At 38.2% G+C, this 21963-nt stretch overlaps 1 protein-coding gene across 1 annotated transcript in view; it reads right to left on the reverse strand.

Moving 5' to 3' along the window:
• Nucleotides 1-10733: 10733 nt before the first annotated feature.
• The window catches only part of SCG3 (secretogranin III), a 56679-nt gene continuing 45449 nt past the window's right edge, over nucleotides 10734-21963 (reverse strand). The window contains exons 12-13 of the mRNA XM_044660047.1: nucleotides 13268-13348; nucleotides 10734-10852 (exon numbers count right to left, since the gene is read on the reverse strand). Coding sequence (XP_044515982.1) covers nucleotides 10734-10852; nucleotides 13268-13348 — 200 coding nt within the window. The remainder of the gene's footprint in view (nucleotides 10853-13267; nucleotides 13349-21963) is intronic.

Genomic DNA, 21963 nt, shown 5'->3' on the forward strand with positions numbered 1-21963 from the left:
CTCTTCAGCCTTGGAACCAATACACAATATTGATTCATAGCAGAAGGAAAGTGTTACAAAATTTTTTTAAAAAGGAGAGAGAAAAAAGGTAAAGAGATTTTTCTTTTCACCTGAATCTTTATTTTCTGGGGACTATAGCTAGTCTGTCATTCATTCATTTATTTCATTTCATTAGATAAAGAAAGCATTTGTTAAATAATTTTTTGGTGCAGAACACTGCCTTAAGTGCTGTAGAAGATACATTGTTTAGGTACAACAATCCCTACCCTCATGCAGGTTATCAACTAGGAGGAGTAGAAGATAGAAGCAAAGGTAAGCATAATACAGGACACATCAGTAAGTTAGAGCTACAAAACAAAGTGGCTGGTGATGTCTGTGAGAGAAGGTCTTTAACCAGTCAGGGTAATCTGGGAAAAAAGGGTAGGGGAAGGGGATAGGCTTCGAGTTGAATCATGGGCAGCTAGATGGTGTCAACCACTTACTCACACGGGATATGAGAATTACCCCAAACACCCAGTAGGTCATTTAAAAGCAATCAGAGTTTTAGTCTATTGAAGGAGAAAGACAAAATCACAGCATGATTGGGGCGAAACTCTTATCAAAGCCTACCCCAAAATGCTGAAGCACAGCCTTCGATTTTTATACATAAGCAAAACAAAGAAGAGGGAAATATATAATCAAAGTAAAAATAGCAAAGTTTGCCCACTGACAAGGGGAACAGTTAGTTTTCTAGTTGATGGAAAGTCTATTCATAACAGGGCTATGTCAGCTGGTCTATTGTTCCTGCAGGTGTTCTCCATTACCCAGTGATGTTGAGTTCAGTTCTGTGCTGTCCTGTGGTTTGTGGTCAAGCAGCAACACCAATAGTCTAGCTATTGTTGGTCCAGAGCAGGAACAGTTTGTTTGGTGTAGCTGATAGACCTTGGCCCTGTAAAATATAGACTGAAGAAAAATAGGGAACTTAAGGGACAATAGAGGTCTGGTGGGCATTTTCATAAGGAGATAAGAAAATGCTTAGCTAAGAGGAGGTTCAGACTAGCTGTGTGATCCTGGACAGATCATGTAACTCTGTTTACCTCAGTTTCCTTATCTATAAAATGAGCTGGTAAAGGAAGCATGAAACCAGTCCAGTATCTTTGCCAAGAAAACCCCAAATGGGGTCATGAAGAGATGTCTGAACATGACTGAACAACATCAAGAATTTTAGAAGGGAAGAAGGATATTCTGGGCTTAGAGAACATGAGCAAAGTAGACTCAGAAAGGAGAGAGAAGCATTTACAGAGATCCTGTATCTGTAGGTTCTGAAGCATCTACTACTTATTTACTTTCCTCCAATATTGGGGGAAAGGGCAATTGCCAAAGAAACCAGGTAAATAGGATCTTCTAAATTTCCTAATAAATTTGCTATTGTGGAAGGTGACTGTATGAGTTTGATTTATATATAGTCAACTTCCCTTTTTCAGTTTGTCCTTCAAGATGCCTTTATCTTTTTGAGCAGAATGGACCAAGGCATGATTTACATACAGAAGTCTTCCATCCCTACAGCCTCTCTCCTGCATATTACCCTGGCACTTGGTCTCTGTTGGGTGCTCTCTTTTCTACCACTTTCTGTCTTCTTTCATTTCAGCTTTTCTATCAATTTTATTAATCCATCATCTAGAGTTCTTTGAGCTATTTTCTTCATTTTTTTTGCTGGAAACTGGTTATTCCATATAAAGATATTTCATTTTATTAATTATATATAATAACAAATTTCCAATAAGTTTTCTGCAGTTATATGATCCACATTGTCTCCCTCCATCTCATTCCTCCCTCTTCCTGGAACTGGCAGGAAATTTGACCTGGGTTATACATGTATTATCATGCAAAGTTCATTTTTATAAGGTAATAATCATATAAAACCAAAATCCCAAAATAAAAACCCAAATAAACTAAAGTGAATTCTGACTCCAACAGTTCTTTCTCTGGAGTTGAATAGCATTCCTTGTCATAAATCCTTCAGAATTATCCTGGATCATTGTATTGCTGAGAGTAGCTAAGTCTTTCACAGTTGATCGTTCCACAATAGTGCTGTTACTGTGTATGATATTCTCCCAGTTCTGCTTATTTCACTCTGCATCAGTTCATGTAGGTTTTTGATATAGGCTGGCTATTCCAATACCTATCTCTATTTTGCTCGCCTGCTACCAGGCATTCATCAAGAACTCTCTTGATGGGAGACCTTCCTGTTTCCATTCTTCCTATTTTCCAGATTGTTTCCTCCTCCATTGCTATCTCTTTCTTTTGAAATCCCAATCACTTAACTACTGTGTGTGCTGCCATCTTGGAAGGTGAGGGGTGGGGTGGGAATTGTTAGGAGGAAAAGATGAGTTTAATTTTGAACATGTTGAATTTTAAGACGTCTACTAAACATCCAGTACCATAATAAATTGGAGAAGTAAGATTGGAGATCAGCAGAGAGATTAAGGCAGGAAAGGAAATGGTAATTAAATCCTTAGTGATGTATGAGGCAAGGTTTTCTGCTGACAAGAGAGACATGTGTGGGACTATTAATCTGGAGCTACAAAAGTAGTCATAAATAAGGGGATCATTAGTGAGGGTAGCCAAATTAATCTGGGAAGACACAAGAACCACAGTCCTGGGAAACTAAATTAAAGAAAAGGGGGAGCTTAAATTGATTGTAGAAAAGGGGGTGGGGCAACAGACTGGTTACATTGAGTTTTCTGAAGTTTAGGAAAGATGTAATAGCCGTAGTCAATCAAAAATGAAGGAAAAACAATAGATGTAAAAACAAAATTGTTTAGAATGTAGATTAATTTTCTAGTCAATTATGGTTTTTCTATTTTTAAAATTACAAAATAATAAATGTAACATTAATGTGCTAACGTCTTGTAAGATTGAAACAAACACTGACAATTACCCTTTTCCCCTACCCCAAATAGTATTAAGATAAAGAGAGACCCTATATAGATGATATAGATGGGTAGCTGGGATTTTGCTAGACCCAGCCTGACAGGGAGATCTCTTAAAGGTCAGAGAGCAAAGGTGGCTGCACTCTCTGTCCCTGCCCAGTATAAAACAGATCTGACTGCTTCTTTTAGCTAACAAGGTTTATTAAAGATATAACAGAAGATGGGATTAGGAGTGTGAGGTGCTTTCCTATCACTAATGTGTCTATCTTATACCCCACCAGTCTGACTTTGCATTCAAGTCTCTTTGATCCTTGGCAAAGCCAAGGCTGCACTAATTACACTCTCTGCCTAAAGATTCCTCTTCTGTCTAATCTAATTCTAGGCTAAACCCACACAGGAATAAGTCTCTAGAATATATATTGAGTAAAGATGAAGTCAGGTGTCAGGAGTGATCGAATGTACCCCAGAGAGCTTACAGCCTCCCCAAAGTAAATTAGCAGTTCAATCAACTCCTTCTCCGATTTGGTCTTCTTAGAGCATCAGAAAAGTAGACAACTCAAATAATCTTCAGAATCTAGCCAGATTTCTCACTGGATCAAGTTAGAGATGGTTTTAACTCCAGAGTTTTTATCCAACTCCCCAACTGGCAGTTAGATCCCCAGCATTCTCTCTCCCTTGAAGAATCTAACAGGGTTTTCTCCTGCCTCTCCTGTTTCACAACATTCCATGTCACTCTGCTTGCAATCTTGTCTCCCTTTCCAAAATTTCTCCTTGTCACAGTAGACATGAATTTTAATCCTTCATACTATATTTAAAGAGAGAAATTTAAACTCATCTCACCTATAGGGTGTAAGATCTCAAAAAAGATACCCACAAGCTTATATAGGTAGCCTTTGTACTTAAAGTCACACAGGTACTGCAGCCTCTTACTTTAGTTCCAAATACTTCAATCTCGGCCTCTCATTTTATCTACTAAAATAATTTCCCTGAAATCTTTAGTTCTGCTTTGTTCAGAATTCTACCTTTTCCCCAGGCACTCTAATATTCTGTTAGGGCAGTGAGCTGTGAATTTGTCTAGCCCAGTGGTTCTCAAAATCATATTTGCTTAAAGAATAGTATAATTTTTTTTGCTGAGGAATCAAGCCCATTGTAGGAGAGTAGGGAGACGCCTGGACATTCATTGCAAGTATAAGTTCTTTACAATTCTTGGCAGTCTTAGCTGAACCCAAGAGGATCATTAGTAATCATTCTGGAGAACAAATTAAGAGCATGCTAAACAGTCACTCTTTTCCTCTAGAATAAAATGAAAGCTTCATTGTTTTGTATTTTGTATTTGTTTTGTATTTTGCATTTAATACTATTCACAAACTGGCTCTAGCTTACTTTTCCAGGCTTAAATTACACATTACTAACCTTTACTTGCAACAAACTGCCCTATTCGCTGCTTCCTGTCTACAACAATCCATCTCATTTCTCCATGTCTTTTCTACAGCTTTTGTTCTTGAAATGCACTACCTATTTACCTCCATATGATGGAAGTTCTAGCTTCCTTCAAGGCTTCTCTGAAGTGCCACTTCCTGTACAAGGCCAATCCTGAACTCCCCAAATGCCAGAGCCCTCTTCCCTCATGATTATTTGGCTTATAGCTTGTATTTGATTGTTAGTGTACTTATTTCTTGAAATAGAAAATAAGCTCCTTGATGGCAGGGATGGTCATGCTTTGTATCTTCAGTGCCTGGCACCTAATAGGTGCTTAAATGAATGAATGACTACGACAACTCATGTTATTCGGGCTACACCCCCAGAAGGAATATCCTTCTGCCTCCAAAGCTGCCGAAAAATTGCTGTTATGTGCTGGGATGTGTTCTCTACTGGGCTGTCATGTATTGGTTCTTCTCAAAACTGCTACTGTCATCTTTTGGCTCCTGCTGAGCATTGACTTATACTGCACTTAACTGTAGCTGCTAGGCAAATACTTATGGCCCCTAATCCTTACTTCTAGGTGGCGGAGAATGTTTTAGACTCCCACAGATTTCTGGGACTTGGAGTTTTTCTACTTATCTGCTGAGGCAAGGAAATTTCACAAGGTATTGATACTATGATGGGACTAAATGAGAGGCTATGAAAAGGAAGAGGAGAATATGCACACACAGAAGGCACAGGGATTCCCCTATCAGTCATAAGGATTAATGTAACTGCAGAAGCCATAGAAAAAAACAAGCTCTCAGAGTAGGGTTGGGACTTTGAATGGAAGGAAGCTTAGGTAGCCATTTAAACAGCAGCCAAAGATGTACATTTTCTCCTGCAGGCTTAGGAAAGGAATGCAAAATGAGGGGAGTCAGTTGCAGAGATATAGACTGCCCTGTTTGATGGTGGTTGATCACAAACTGAACTATTCCTATACCTCTTACCCCTTTGGCGAGGTGTGACTGGTACCTATGTTTAAACATTTTCCATTTTCCTATTATAAACTGAATTTTGGAATGTGTGCGGGTATTCAGGGAGATCAAGCACCTCCTTCTGGAATGAGAGCTTGCCAAGACCTTTTTGGGACTGCTCATTTACCTTTGGTGTCTATCTGCCACCCAATGGTAGGCTGTGGCTCCAAAAAGCTATAACCCATGCAGAGGCCACACTCCATCAAAATAGTCTGGGCAGATGGATTAAACCAGGTTGGGTATAACCAACAGGCCTCAAACCTGGCGGTGAATTAGAGGAATGTCTACCCCAAGCATGTGAAGACTTCTCTCCAGCAGAATGGGTAGATGAGAACAAATTGTTCTAATGTGGAGTACTTAGAACCTAATCAGACATCAAAAATGCTAAGGTCAGAGAGACTCATCTTTTTGCATTCAAATCTGACCTCAGACACCTACTAGTTGTGGGACCTTGGGCAAGTCATTTAACCCTGTTTGCCTACCACTTCGGTGTCTGCCAGGAAAATTCTAAATGGGGTGATGAAGAGTCAGATATAACTGAAAATTATAAAACTGAAGAAGAAACAACATGCAGTGTATTTTTTCTGTATGTGACTGAAAATTTCCAGTACTTGGGCAATGGTTTGAAAGCAAAGTTATCATTAACATTGTGGAAGAAGCTCCAAAGTACATCACTTTCTATGTCTGTAAGACTTAGCAAAGGAAGGAAGGATATAAACATCTATTAAGTGCTTACTATGTGCTGAACACTGCACTAAATGTGTTACAAATGTAATAGGATTTATCTGTACTTGCCCATATCACCTAACATGGAGACACCCTGCTTCTGGGAAAAGGCATCTTCAGTTCCCCTACCACATAGAAGGAAGGAGCCACTTTTAATTGGCTATGTATCAAATAGGCTGCGACTTTTAAAAAAAACTGCCAGCTTGGGACACTCTCTTTCTAGCTGTGTCCAGAAAAAGTAAAGGTCCAAGTGAAAATGCTATGTAGCATAGCACAATGAGTTGTACTGGTGAAGGAAAGGATCATCTTTCCTTCCCTCACTTTAACTTGAAACCCTAAGAAACAGCTACTACTCTAGTTCTAACAGCTTAATACAAAAATAAGAAAAAAAATCAATATAATACATAAGTAACTCAAAAGCAAGAAATTCTTAGCATAAGTTAAAATGATAAGAAAAACAATGGGAGATCATTTTAAAATATTCATAGAATGGACATTTATTCCTACCATTTATTCACCATTAGCCTAATAGTGCCCTTTGTAAGTATGAAACATAATATTTTTGGAAAATTTGATAAGATAGGACAGTAACACATTTCTTTATTTAATAACAAATTTTCATCTTGCACATGTAGAATCTATATCAGATTGCCTGCCATCTCAGAAAAAGGGAGGAGTAAGAGAGAGCGAAGGAGGGAACCTGGGAAGGAGAGAGAAAATTTGGAGCTCAAAGCTTTAAAAAAATGTTAAAGATTGTTTTTACATGTAATTGGGGGAAAATAAAATATTGTAAAATCTTTTTAAAAAACCATTTTCATCTAGTTGCTTCACAAACATCTGCCAGTATAGACAACTTGTCAAGGAGGAATGGCTTACCAAATTAGGGGTAAAATGAGGAGCAGGAACCATGAAGCAGAAAGACTTCCTCTGGCAAGAGACAGTGACCCAATTAGGAAAGAAAACAATGAAACAAAAATGGCCTTAGAGAAAAAAACTGTTGCATAAATGCATTGCAATTATTTTGTTATAATAGTCACCATTTCTACTTGAGTGCCTCATGGGGTATAAAAGTAACCTTGGGCTCTTAAAGGCTCTGATAGCTCCATGCAAACCCTGGCAGGAGCTACCAAAAAGGAAAGGTTTTGAACATTGCCTCAGTGAACTAACTATCCTCATGCCACCAGACAATGATGTCTTTTTGGTTCCAGCATCTTATGAAACCATTTCTTCTAAAGTATGAATGGATTGTAATCTGGGGCATGGAAAGGAATGCCTACAGGTTGTTTGAAGGACTGTTAGTTTTAAAATACTAATCCCATAGTTTTATTTTATTTTTTTTGCTGAAATTCTCCCTGTTACCACTCTGCCCCCATTATTCTTGCCTGTACTCATTGGCCTTGAATTCCTTCCTCCTCTCCCAAATAATAAGACCTTAATACAATGCTCTATTAGTAAAATGGTTTTCAAAACTGCAGAGGAATCTTAATGTGTCTTATGCTCTTCTCCCCAATGGTTCTGGCAGGGTGCCTTAATTTTTGATTCACTTTTCAGAACTCTATAAATTTCTCAGGGCAACTAAGTGATGCAGTAGATAGAGTGCCAGGCCTGAAGTCAAGAAGACTCATCTTCCTGATTTCAAGTCTAGCCTCCGACAGTTACTAACTGTGCCCCCCCTGAACAAGTCACTTAACCCTGCTTGCCTCAGTTCCTCATCTATAAAGTAAAATGGAGAAGGAAATTGCCCACCACTCTTGTATTTTTGCCAAGAAAACCCCAAACGGGATTGGGAAGAGTATGATACAATTGAAACAACAGAACAAATATATTTCTTAGCTACACACAAAGTACATCTCACTTTATTAGTCATTCCAACTTCCCCTCCCTACTGCAAGACCACAGAAAAACCCTCTTAGATTGTCAATATAAACCAAAGTTTCATGGACATTTTTGAGAGCTTAAAAAAGGATCATAGGATCATACATCTAGAGCTAGAAGGGACCTCAGACACTGCCTAATCCAACTTGGTCATTTTACAGATGAGGAAACAGATCCAGGAAATTAAGTGACTTGCTTATTATCCCACTAGGTAGCAGGGACAGGATTTGAGTAAAGAGCCAATCCTCCTTCATTGTGAACAAAATTGACTGTAACTACATGAATACAAGCAGAACTAAGACCTTCAGTATTTACACCTATGGGAATGGGAATGGGGTCAAGATTTTTTTTCAGCATTGCTGAGGAATGGAGTATATATGAAAATAATGTTGGTACAACTTTGACAAATTGAAAAAAACATTTTTTAAACCCTTACCTTTTGTCTTGGAGCCAATGCAGAAGAGTGGTAAGGGTAGGCAGTGGGGGTCAAGTGACTTGCCCAGGGTCACACAGCTGGGAAGTGTCTGAGGTTGGACCTCCCATCTCTAGGCCTAACTCTCAATCCACTGAGCTACCCCCCAAATTGAAAATTTTTGAAAAGACAAATCTCCTTTTGAGAGTATTGAGGTATACTGAAAGTTGGATTTCAGATATATAGTTGTGAGCTTTGGGGAAAGGCTGATATGAATAGATCCATGCAGTGGGATAAAGGAAAGGCTACACATAATTCACAAATATCCATCTTTTTGTGATTATGAAATCCTTTATCTAAATATTAAAGGCAGTTCTGGATGCTTGTGTGAATTTGAGGCTTTAGTTGGAAAGGAATAAGTGCAATTCTGAGGCATTTGAAATAAATATGATATCAGTTAAATGTAAGAATCAAAATGACCTAATAATATAGGAAAGGTATGATGGGGTCGGGAGAGGAAAAGTAAAATATAGTCATTCAACAAACACATAGTGTGTACCTACTATGTACAATGTATTCTGCTATGTGCTGAAGGAGGTAGAAGAGGGGAAATGATTTCTGACCTTAAGGAGCTTAAACCCAGTGGGCATGAACAACTTGAAAATCTTTCTAAAGTTATTAAAAATCATTTGGCTGTCTGTGAAAGGCAGACACGTTTGGGATTTTTTGGGGGTGGTTTGAGGGGAAGTTTCGGAAGCAATTTATGAGTAGGCATAAGGAGGATAATATTATCAGGGAGGGCAACATTATCAGGGAGGGCAAATGAGCAACTTCCCAAGGGCTAATGAGTTTAATTTTTTGCTTTTTGTACCTTTGTGGATAAGGGTGACACAGAGCATCAGAAGCATCCCATTCTTGAAAACACTCTTGATGACCTGCCATTCCATTAAATTCAATTCAACAAGCATTTATTAAGCACCTGTTGTATGCCAGGCACTCTGCTAATTGCTGGAATTACAAAGACAAAAATGGAAATAGTTCCTGCCCTCAGAGAGCTTACAATCTACTTTCTTCAGCAGTATTGCCCCAGTTGGTTTGCTTTGTGAGAATGGCAGAATTCCACTGGGAGATGCTAGAGCATCCATTTCATAGTAGAGTGTGGGGACAGATGTCAGCAAAGCCATGACAGTTAATATAGAAAGCAGTATATCTTTATTTTTAAATGAAAACAGATATAAAACATTTACATTGACTTAATTTACATTGAACAATAAAATCTCGAAGCATGGATTACTATGGGCGCATCAACCTAATAACATTTCATGAAGTTCTCAGGCCATTTCCGAGTGATTATTTTAAGCAACATGTTTGTGGAAAGGGAGTGAGGAAGAGGCTTTGGAAGGACTTTCAGCTCATTAACTTTCCTTTCCTCTGGGGAAGCTGATCTGTCAGCTTTGGTTCAGAAAGAGGGAAATGATTTTCATTTGATTCATTTTTACCTCATTGCGGGGACCTCTTGCTGCTCCCTATTGGGAAATATTTTTAGCTCTGGGAACACATCCAATTCAGATAACTACTGATTTAGCTTAAGACTTTTTCTTGATCTAATGTATACTTGATGACCTAATTTGGCCTCTTGGGAGGTACACAGGTATCCCTTATTACAAGTAAATTCAGTGACCCAAACCTCAATATTATGGAATTTACAAATTAGGGGATGAATTTCTTAATATTGTAGGCGAACCATCAAAAATATACAATTTCCAGATCCCTTTGGTGTGGTGCCCAAAGAGCCTAGCCCGTGGTCTGACGCAGGGCCTGTTAAAAATAGCACCTAGAGAAGCAGATGGCTCAATACCGTGTCATGTTAAAGAGGCTTTGAAAGAAAAAAGAACGGATTTATTTTAACATCCCAAAGTGAACTGCTGGTGGGAACTACAATTTGCAGTGGACATATTGCCTTTGGGATACTATAGTATCCATCATGCCCTGGAATGGGAACCTATTTTAATCCCTTTCTTGAAAAAAGTTTTAACTCAGCTCATAGGAGGATTTTTTTTCCATAGGAATACATCTCTAATTTCAGAATATAGATTTGGTATATAAAATTTTACTTTACGCACATTTCCCCCCAAATGCTTCTTTTTAGTGAATCAAGGGATACTAGTATACTGTCAGTCTTTATATCAAGAGAGCTACTTTTCATCACTCATAAAATATTCATTACAATGTGAATTCAGCATTTTCTATTAATCCTTAAATGAAAAGAACGCAGATCAAAGAACTAGAAGTGCTTGAAGCTATAGCATGTTTTCCTAAGTGTGCCATGGTCAGAAGACTTCAGCATCCTTCCTGGATTCCTTGTCTTTTCTACAGACTGCTATAAATACGTTTGATAGTCTCAGCTTCTTCTTCATCAAGGATGCCTTTTTCCACATAAATGTCAGCCTGCTGGTTGATGAAGTCCCTCATCTTTGAAAGGTCATAATCTGGAAAATAAAATTAGGGGAGAGTGAGCAAAACAAAATCCATTATAATGAATACCAGAACCATGGAGCTATTTCCGAGTGCTGGTAGATGACCCTAGGAAACAGGACTCTAGTGATCTGATTTTTTAAAAATTATATACAACACATACTCTTATAAACAAAAGCTTTCTTTTGTTCCTGATGATTAATAGGCACATAAATTGGAGAGAATATTATGGTTGGAGTCAGAATAATTTAGGCTTGAATTCAGGCCTAATTAGATGTGTGTGAATTAGAGCGAGTAGTTTAGTTTTAAGGAAATTTTTCAATCTGTAAAGTGAAAAAATAAAAAAAATTTCCACTCTCTGTTGCAGGTTAATATCTTATTTAATAAAGATTAAATAAAAATATTATATGTGAAAACAGGTCATTTCACCCTGTTTGCCTCAGTTCTTCATCTATAGAATGGGCTAGAGATGGAAATAGAAAACCACCCTAGTATCTTTGCCAAGAAAACTCCAAATGAGGTCATGAAGAGTCAGACACGACTAAAATGACTCAATAACAAAATTATAGAATATATATAAATGTAAATTATCAATATAAAGGAAGAGGATGTAGTGAAAGGAGTGATGGATTTGGACTCTATAATAAAGACTAAGTTTCACATTCTACTTCTGGTACTTTAACAGACTTTGTGGACATGACATCATTTAATCTCAGAGCTCCAGTTTTCTTCTTCGGTAAAATGGGGATAACAATAGTATCCACCTCACAGAATTGTCAGGATCTAATGAGATGTGAAATTTAAGTGCTACAGGAAAATGTAAACATCCTGAGGTCATGGATTATATAATTTTTCATCTTTATATATATCATCCAATACCATAAATGTTTCTTGAACTGAAGTGTTGTCAGAATAAAAAAAAGCTGAGCTGAGATATAGGTAAGCTCTTCACATTTTTTTGTCTGACATCAATAGCCATTCTCTTTCAGCTCTTGAATTCTAACTAGCTAGACCAAATCCAACTAAACCACCATATGAAAAGCTCCCAGAGGTTAGGAGCTTAGGAGGATACATATGACATCTCTCTATAGATTTATAAAGAGGAGATAAAGGAGAGAGGGAGAGAGGGAGGGGAGGGCTAGAGAGAGAAAATTGGGGAGGGGGGAAGGGAGAGAGAAAGAAAGAGAAGGAGAGGGAGAAGGGGGAAGAAAAAAAAGGAGGGAGAGAGAAGGGAGAGAAAGGAAGGGAGAGACAGAGGGGGGAGGAGGAGGGAAAGAAAAGGAGGGAGAGAGAAAGGGAAGGAGAATGGGAAGAGAAGAAGGGAGAGAAAAGGAGGGAGAGAGAAGGGGGGGAAGGTGGGGGAAGGAAGGGAAAGAGAGGGATGGAGGTGAGGAGATGTTGCTTTCAGAACCAAGAAGCAGCCTCTCTGTTCCAAAGTATAACCTCAGTCTTAGATCTCAGAAAGGCACAGAACTCTGAGGATTTCTGCCTAGCCTATTCCTTTGGGGTACTCCAGCATGGTAGCACAAATAACTTCTGTTGATAGTACTTTGAGATCTGCAAACAGCAGTCCTGTGAGCTAGGGTCCATGGTATTTCCCAATAGTGAGATTTTTTTTTCTGAACTCATTGGATTTTGCTCTCTCAAGATCTAGGCTGTTTATAAGATAAGACCTGGATTCCAAAAACATTTTTTTAAACCATGAACCCTATTCTGCAGATGAATAAGCCAAATCTCTGAGAGAGTAAGCTGTGTGTCCAGGGCAGTGATTCCCAAAGTGGGTGCCACCGCCCCCTGGTGGGTGCTGCAGTGATCCAAGGAGGCGGTGATGGCCACAGGTGCATTTATCTTTCCTATTAATTGCTATTAAAATAAAAAAAATTAATTTCCAGGGGCACTAAGTAATATGTTTTCTGGAAAGGGGGTGGTAGGCCAAAAAAGTTTGGGAACCACTGGTCCAGGGTTACACAGCCAGTTTAAAAAAAAAAAAAGCAAGGTCTGAATTCGAGTCCTGAAGCCAAGTTTTGCCCTTTGCCTATTTTGGTCTCAGACATTTTGATCCTTTTCTACAAGACCTTTCTTACACATATGTATTGATTACTCAGATAATCCATTTTTGCTGGACACTATCTTAAGGTGTATAGACAAACATCAGACTGTGGGCAGTTTATTTCCTGATGGCAGTAAGGCAAAAGGGGGGTTTTGCTTCTCATCATAACCAGGAAAGTGTGTTGCTTGCATGTTTTAGGAGCTAAATCATGTACCTTCTGGGCATTCATGGAAAGGATATAACAAGACAGAGTGTGATTCTCTGAGCCTAGAAGTAAGAGATGAGTTGGTGATCTGTATCAGTGAAGGGAGGTTCCATATCACAAGTTCCTTTCAACTTCAGTGGCATAGCAGGTTAAAAAAAAAGAATAATTCCATACCTTCTTTATTTCCTTGTTTGTCATGTTTCTTCAGCCATTCGATATTCTTTCTGATGGCTTCTAAATAGGTCTCTGTTTTTCCTGTAAAAACCAAACCAAACCAAACAAATTATCAGAAGCTAACCTTTTGTCCATTGAAATGCTCCTTTGGTTAACATGAATCAGTCAGAAACCTTTACTAGCATCTATGATATAAAGTCACTGGGCTAAGTGTTGTGTGAGATATAAAAATATAGAAGACAGGATGGTGCAGTGGAAAAAGCACTGGTCCCAGAATCAGACATTTGCTCTTCTGATTTACTCATGTCCCCATGGGGCCTTCTTGACCCCATGGACCATAGTGTTCACAAGGTTTTCTTGGTAAAGATACTGGAGTGGTTTGTCATTTCCTTCTCCAGCTCATTTTATAGATGAGGAAACTGAGACAAACAGAAGGTAAGTGATTTGCCCAGAGTCACACAGCTAGTGAATGTCTGAGGCTGGATTTGAACTCCAGTCTTTCTGATTCCAGGTTTAGTGCTGTGTCCACTTAGCTAAGGAAACTTGAGTTTAGATTCTTTTTCTGATCCGTATGATCTTTAGCAAGTCAACGAACTTCCTTGAGCTTCAGTTTCTTCATCTGCAAGATGAGGCTTTTGAACTGTATGCTCTTGAAGTATGATCCTCCTCTTAATCTAATCTTCTAGTTAGGTAACACAATAGAAAAAACAAATGGCAACATTCGATTATAGGCAAATTCTAGGGTAAGCAAGTATTTCTTTAACTGGTTGATATGCTGGATGAGGCTAATTCTTGGAGGGAAGTAGTTTGCCTTAGCTGATGATCATTTTCTAGCTGGAAGTCAAATTCTACTATAACTAAACCAGAAGTAGGACTTTAAATGCTATGATATTTGGAGGCACTAGGGAGCTATGAAGATTTTTGAGCAGGAGAATGACAGTGGCAGACCTGAATCTTATGAATATTGATTTGGTAGCTGCATGTATGCTGGATTGGAGAGGAGAAACTGGTAGGAGGTGGGAACAAATGGGATATTGCAATAGTCTAAGTGAGAAATGGGAGAGTGTAGAGAGAAGGAATAGATTCAAGAGATGTTGTAGATTGAGACTAGGTAAGATTTGGCAACTAGTTGGATTTTTGGAGAATAAGAGAGAACAAATATTTGAGGGTGATTCCAAGGAATCCAGGTGACTGAAAGAATGGTTAACAAAACAACAATAGGAAAGTTTGGAAGAGAGGTAGGACTAGGGGGAAATAAGAGTTCTGTTTTAGACATGGTTCCATTGTGATTATTCATCCTTTGTTTTTGAAGATCAATGACATTCTGGGTGATTTCTTGATTTGCTCTTGAATTGGATTTGAGTGAAGCAGAGTTGCACAAAGTTGTCAACCTCATTCTTTCTTTCAGAGTCATCAGAGTCCAGCAACAAGAAAAAAGTTAGGATAACCGGTAATGGCTTGGAATACAGTGGTTAACTTTGGCAGCTTTGATGTCTAACCAAACTCTAAGTGTTCCATGGTGCCTACTTCGGCTGCCCTCATGACTAATGGAACAAAATGTTTTCATCAGCCTCTTCTACAGGGGAAATCTTCAGATACTTGGGGTAGACACTCCCCTAACTCACCAAAGGGTTTGTGGTCCATCAGTTACGCTCAACCAATGGTTTAGCCCATTTGCCAAGGTGATTTACTAAGGTGTGGTCACTGTGCATGCAATACCTCCTTTGAGCCACAGAGAGAACTGGTGGCAAGTAGACACCAAAGGAGGAAAGTAGCCCTGAAAACAGTTTAGTGAGCCCTCCTACCAGAGGTATAAATCTTTCCTGAACATTCTGTACACCTCAGATTTTGCTTTCTTTAATCCCCAGTTAAAATTCCATACTTTATAGAAAGCCTTTCCAACCTCTCTTAATTCTAATACCTTTCCTCTGTTAATTATTTCTTATTAATTCTGTATCTAGCTTGTTTTGTATATATTTGCTGTTTGTTTGGCTCTCACACTAGATTGTAGGCTCCTTGAAGGCAGGTTTGTGTGTGTGTGTGTGTGTGTGTGTGTGTTTGTCTCTTTTGTATTGTATCCCAAGTTAGCACAGAATCTAGCAAATAGTAGGCACTTAATAAATGCTGATTGATTAATTGACTGATGTTAACTAGAAGATGTCTAAAGGATATCAAGATATTTCTAGCAGGCAACTGGGGTACAAAGTATCCTTGCTTAGTGGTGTAATCTTGGAAATAATGCAGAACATATTAAAGTAGTCAGAAAAACCAAGTCTTTAATCAGGAAAGAGAGAATTCCATAATAATTGGCCATTACACAGAGCCAGGTGCCCAAAACTACTCAGACTCAACACCCTGGGGCTCTGGGGACTTATCCCTGGGAGAATGCACCTCTCTAGATGATTTCTCCAAAGAACACTAGAACTTGGGGAACTTATATACCTTTTGGGGAACCAAGGACAAGGAAGTATGATTGATTCCATGGCTACAAGGAAATGAGAAGTCCAAGACAGGATTATCAGGTGGAGGCTAATGCTTTACATTTGATACAAAAGGGAAGGGTCCAGCCAAGGGCTGGGCTACCTGGGAGAGGACTTTAATATCCTGGGAGAAACTACTAGGGCAAAAGGGTATTTAATTAACATTCGAAGGACAAAAGAATACTTAACATTTGAGGTCTAGAGTCCCACCTGGACTAGGATCCTTAAGTACCTTAAAGTCTATTGTTCTGTCTGAAATAATTTATTGAGGTTCAGCTTGCCCCTACCCCCAGTGTTTTGTTAATTTGACACTTCATTGCCTCTCAAAGGACAGAGTAAAGCAAGACTAATGTTCTTTTCTTTGATAATTCTAGTTATAAAAAACACACAAACATACAGAGAGACAAAGAGTCAGACAAAGAAACAGAGAGAAACGGAGGCAGAAACACAGAGGAATTTCAGAGTTGAAGGTTATGGAGGTAGCATAATACATTCTGATAAAATGTCACCATTTCCATGGGAGAATGAGGTAGAATAAGCCATAGAAGTTGAGGAGGCTGAGTTGGGAGGCCCTCAAACTCCTGAGGCACCTACCTGAACCGCATTTAATGGCCCATCAACAGGTAAGTGGTTCAGTGGATAGAGCACTAGGCTTGGAGACAGGAAGACTCATCTTCCCAAGTTCAATCTGGCCTCAGACACTTCCCAGCTATGTTACAAGTCACTTAAGCCTGTTTGCCCCAGTGTCCTCATCTATAAATGAGTTGGAGAAGGAAATGGCAAACCACTCCAGTATTTTTGCCAAGAAAACTTCAAATGGGGTCAAAGAGAATTGGACAGGTCTGAAAAAAGGACCAAACAACAAGTACATTTAAGACTTTGAGTATGAGTGTAGGGGTTGGGGATCCAGGTACCAAATTTCTTGAGAACAAAAGAGAATGAACCAGAGACTGGTAGGTGACAATTATTCTGAGCAATATATCTGAATGGAGTGACTCACAAAGGAAAGGTTCCTGAGTGACCATGGCAAAGGGATAGTCTGGAGAGTATCTCTTGGCCCAGTGTGTCAGAGGGGAAGGAGGAAGGAAGGAGGCATGGTAGGAAGAACATTCAGTATTAGAAATGTAAAAGTGAAATTTGGAAAATGCCATCTAAAAGTGTATATATTTCTATGGCATGGGAAGTGTATCAAAACTACATTTCCCGTGATCCAACATGGTCCAACTGGGTTAGGAGGGAGTGGTCTCTCTTTGCCAGTAGGCTCTTGGCCAGGAAACAGGAGACAGTAATGGAGGCGGCAGTTTTGAATGCTTACAAGTGTGTGGTCTGATAACTTTATCTATAAACATGGCTTTAATTAAAATACTAATAATTTATATATTTATACCAGCCTTTATCAATTTTAATATTTATAATTATGGCGACCAGAAGTTTGGAAACAGAATTCTCAATTTTCTAGATAGCCTAAGAAGAAGCCATGCCGCTCTGGGACCCAGAGTCTCAGAAGCGATTTTTTTCCTTGCCCAGTCCTCTCCCCATTTTCCCCAGCCTAGAGGCTGTTTTATGGGGAAGAGAGACAATGGTTTTAATTGCTGCTGGGCTGCTAATTATTTTGCTCAATGCCCCGGGCCTGGTGGCCCTTGCTGGCACTGATGGACTGCCGGTGCCCAGCCAGTTTCATCTCGCAGCCGATCTCCTGGCTCCTGACTTGATCTCCATTCCTGCCATGCCGAAAGCCTACACCAGCGTTCCTGTCCCTGTGATCTCCGATCCTGACTGCTGATCTTGTTAGTTCCAGAACCCCGAGCCCCAACAGTGATGACCTGCCGCTTTTGCCTCTTAGGATTTGGTATTGTCCCCGCTACCCCCTCTCTTGGCTTGGTAATGGCCTGCATTCTAGCCTTCCACTTGTTTCTCTAAAGACCTAATTTAGGCAACCCCAACCCACACAGACTCTACACGTGGGTAGTTTTCCTGAGCTTTTCTCCACTAACCCTGAGCCCACGTGGACCTAGCAACTAGTGTTTACCCTTAATCGGCCGAATGGCCTATTCAGACTTGCTTGTGATTAAAAACTGAACTCAGGGGAAGAAATTTCACCCCATACCTGCTCAGAACTTTGAGCAAAGACTGATTATTAAAAAAAAAAAAACCTTTCAGAACTGAATGACTTTTAAAGAGACTGTATCTTACTGTATTTTGTTAATTACTTTTGTAAATTAATCTTGCTTATTCGTTGATTTTCCTGTTGCACTGAATCATTTTACGCTAATGAAGTTACTGCTTATGATGTTATTATATTTCCTAATTTACTTAAAGCTTACTGTATCAAAACCAATGCGGTTATATGTACCACCTATGAACATCTTATAGAGCACATGTCTTTAAAAATTTATTCTGTCTTGGTAATTGCAAAGAACCTTGAAAGTTTTCCATGCTTTGAATATTACCTTGTAATTTTACAAGTGATCTTTTTTAACTTTTACTTTAAATCCTTAAGAATTGTTGTCTTAAAGGATAAAGCTTTTATATATTTTATTATAAGAGATATTATTGCCTTAAATGGGTAGAAGCATTCCTATCCAGGATTTTTTTAAATACAGAGAGTCAAGGAGCTCCTGTATATTCTTGCTATGGAAGCAATAACAGCATTTGCCAAGGGTTACAGGTTGTAACAAGTATATAATTTTAAACATCACTGTTTGTTTTAAAATGTGCTATTGGAAATAATGGTACTCTATTTGAATGTGCATTGTGAATCTGCTATTTTGTAAAACCCACTTTCATTTTTGGGTAACATAACCCTTCTAGTTCTAAGCTATATATATATATATATATATATATATTTTTTTTTTTTTTAAATTAGAGCAATTGATTTTCCCTTTTTCTCATCTTGTACTGGAAGTACATATATAATCATTATTTATCCTTTTTCTGATTCTACAGCAAATACCTGAGCCTATAGGACTGTGATTTAAATGCCTCTCTGATTCCAGAAGGGAATATGAAAGCCGTTAATAGTGCTAAAGAAAGCACATGGTCAGAGACTTGACTGACTAAGATCTGCATAATTGCAGCAGTTCTATGCCAATACTTTAGGGCTTGGAAATTGGGGTTTGAGTCCTGGAGTCCCAGTCTTTTCTAAAACTTTAGAGGACGTGGGTCCCCTCGACTTAGATTCCTAGAAAGCACCTAAGATTGGTTATTTATTTGGCTCACTTCCCTAAAAAGCTGATGATAAGTCAGATCAGAGAGAGACATTTTCCTTAAGTCCTGGCCCTGAATGGGTAATTGCACACTGCTGAATTCACTTTAATTAGACCTTCATTCAAAGGTCTAAGTTTATTTTCCCCAGATTTTTTGCACATTTTACATTTCATTCACAAGTTAATTTTTTCTTCTTTTTTCTTGAATTTTATTCTTTGTATTTTGCCATCCTTAGCTGACCTGAGGTACTCTTTTTTAGAAAAAAGGTGTGTTTAAGATTTACCTCACGGGGATATCTGTTAAGTTTTTTAAAATTCGATAATGTAAAAATATATGTATATTTAACTCTTTTAGGAGTAATTTCACGGGGAATTAAATTGTATAAATCTTAGAAGAAAATGTATGTTTTGTAATCTATAATGTAAAGTTTAAATTCTTTTGAGAATAATTTCAGAATAAGGATCTTGCCATCTCCCCAGAATCCAGACGACGAACTTGTTTGGTGAGGACACATGAAGATGTCTGAAAAGCCTTCACTGTACCATGAAGACCAAACTTTGAACTTTGGGGTGCAGTTGATTGAACTATGGGGAGTTGAAATTGAGTTGTATGTATTGTTTTAATTGTACACTGTTATGCCAGTGGGGGACAGCCCCAAATTGGTTTTTTGTCAATGCGGCTAATTTTAACCATTTGTTCATCTATTTCTTTTATCCCCCAAATTCCTAAATTTTAGAAGTTGTTTATTTTTACAGGTCCAGAGAAGAAAAAAGGACTAACTTTTTTTTTTTTGCCGGACCTCACGGGGAATTGTAAAAGTGAAATTTGGAAAATGCCATCTAAAAGTGTATATATTTCTATGGACATGGGAAATGTATCAAAACTACATTTCACGTGATCCAACATGGTCCAACTGGTTTCCGTTTCCGGGTTTTGGGCCTTGGGAAGGCCTACGTCTTGACCCAGGGAAGAGCTTAAATCTCCTGGGTTAGGAGGGAGTGGTCTCTCTTTGCCAGTAGGCTCTTGGCCAGGAAACAGGAGACAGTAATGGAGGCGGCAGTTTTGAATGCTTACAAGTGTGTGGTCTGATAACTTTATCTATAAACATGGCTTTAATTAAAATACTAATAATTTATATATTTATACCAGCCTTTATCATTTTATATATTTATAGAAAAGATGTGGTGAGAATTTTATACCTTTTGGAGAAAACCAGGATTCATAAGTTAAAGAAGATGGAAAGACTATCAAATGAACTAATTAAAGATGAGTTTATTTATATATAAATTATTTATATATATTTATATTATTCATTAATATATATTGATATATTTATATACATAAAGTTTATTTGAGATTATTATTATTATTATTATTATTATTATTATTATTATTAAAGGAGAGTTCATTAATAGAGTAGGAATTCCAGAGGGTACAATGTAATAGAAGAGCAAAGGAAGACATGAGCAATGGAGGGTTAGAGCTGAGATGTTTATGCGGCTTCTTTGAGTTCTTACTAAATCTCCATGTTCTACAGCCATCTTACCTCAAATGATCTTAGACTGGCTGAATTTGCTACCTCTTTGGTGACCCCACTCCAACTCAGCTTCTAGGCTTCCCACAATTTCCTGCCTGATAGAGAGTTTAGTTTAAATATAAAGTATAAAGATTTCCATTATTCAGCTTCACATGGGAATCAATACACAGACTTTCATTGTCTGCTGTCTGAAGCTGGGAAGGCCAACTAAATTTAGCATAGTGTAAATAGCATTTGTTGATTCAAGTAAATTTAGTGGAGAAAGGGGAACTTATAGATCACCATTCCATGCCCCGCCCCCATATTTTTCTTGACATAGAATAAAGAAAGTCACTAAGCACCTAATAATGCCTGTGCCTTAGTCAGTGCAACAGTTGTATACTGTGGAGAAAAGTTATTAGCAGAGACGCCAAAAAATAAAACAAAGTTTCCGAGCCAAAAAGAAATAGGTTTATTGAGAGAGGGCTCATCTCACAATAAAGCCAGACTCTGGTTGGCAACTGAAGACCCTGAGCCTTGTGAGTGGCCTCCTTATATGCCCAAAATCTTATACTAAAGATACAATACTTTTTCATGTATAGTTCCCCAAGGATAGATATATTCATAGTTCTCCAAGAATTAGATATAGAGTTCCCCAAAGAATCAGATATCTTTATAGTTGCTCAGGCATCAAGTAAAATCAGATAACATGGCTGTGCTTGAACCACACTTTACAAAATAGGGACAAGAGAGGAGAAGTGACAGAAAACTCTATGCCCCCTGTGTGATTTTTCTAAATAATTCTTTTAAGAATTTGCTTTCACGAAATGCTTACATGATTAAGATATGGATAGAATTATATTTTGATTATTTTTAGAAAAGTTTAAGATCTATGATCACAGAATAACTAAATTAGGAAAAACTGTTGACACTGATGTAATCATAAAGGGGGGGGTAGGGGATTTCATATTCACATTATATGATCAAAGTGGACATTAGAACACATACAGATTTTCCTTATCTTAATCACAAATGAATTTTAGTATTCTTAAACTATATTATGGTATAAAATGTCAGCTTATTAAATAAATAATTCACAGATGCTTTTTAAAGAATACCATGAGGGGACCAAACTATTCTTATGGTGCCCCAAATATATGTATGTTTTCCCCCTCAATTCAAATCTGCTTTGAGAGTAGATACATTTTTAAACTTTATGTTATGAAAATAGTTTTTGAACTGGAACTGTTTCTTCAGAAAAAAGGAAAATAAACTTGTTTGCACTAGTCCCTACAAATTAGGGAAACTGAGGCAGAGAAAGAGAAGTGACTTGGTCACAAGAACACACAGAGGTGTATTAATCAGAAATGTTGAACCTCTGGACTCCATCTCCCAGAATTCTTTTTTCATTACCCAGCATCCTTTTACCTTCATACCCAATCTGTGTGCTTACATTGTTTGTATATAGTTGTGGGTAACCCCGCCTTCTCTCT

Source organism: Gracilinanus agilis, chromosome 2 (assembly GCF_016433145.1).
Source record: "Gracilinanus agilis isolate LMUSP501 chromosome 2, AgileGrace, whole genome shotgun sequence".
Classification (NCBI taxonomy): Eukaryota; Metazoa; Chordata; class Mammalia; order Didelphimorphia; family Didelphidae; genus Gracilinanus; species Gracilinanus agilis.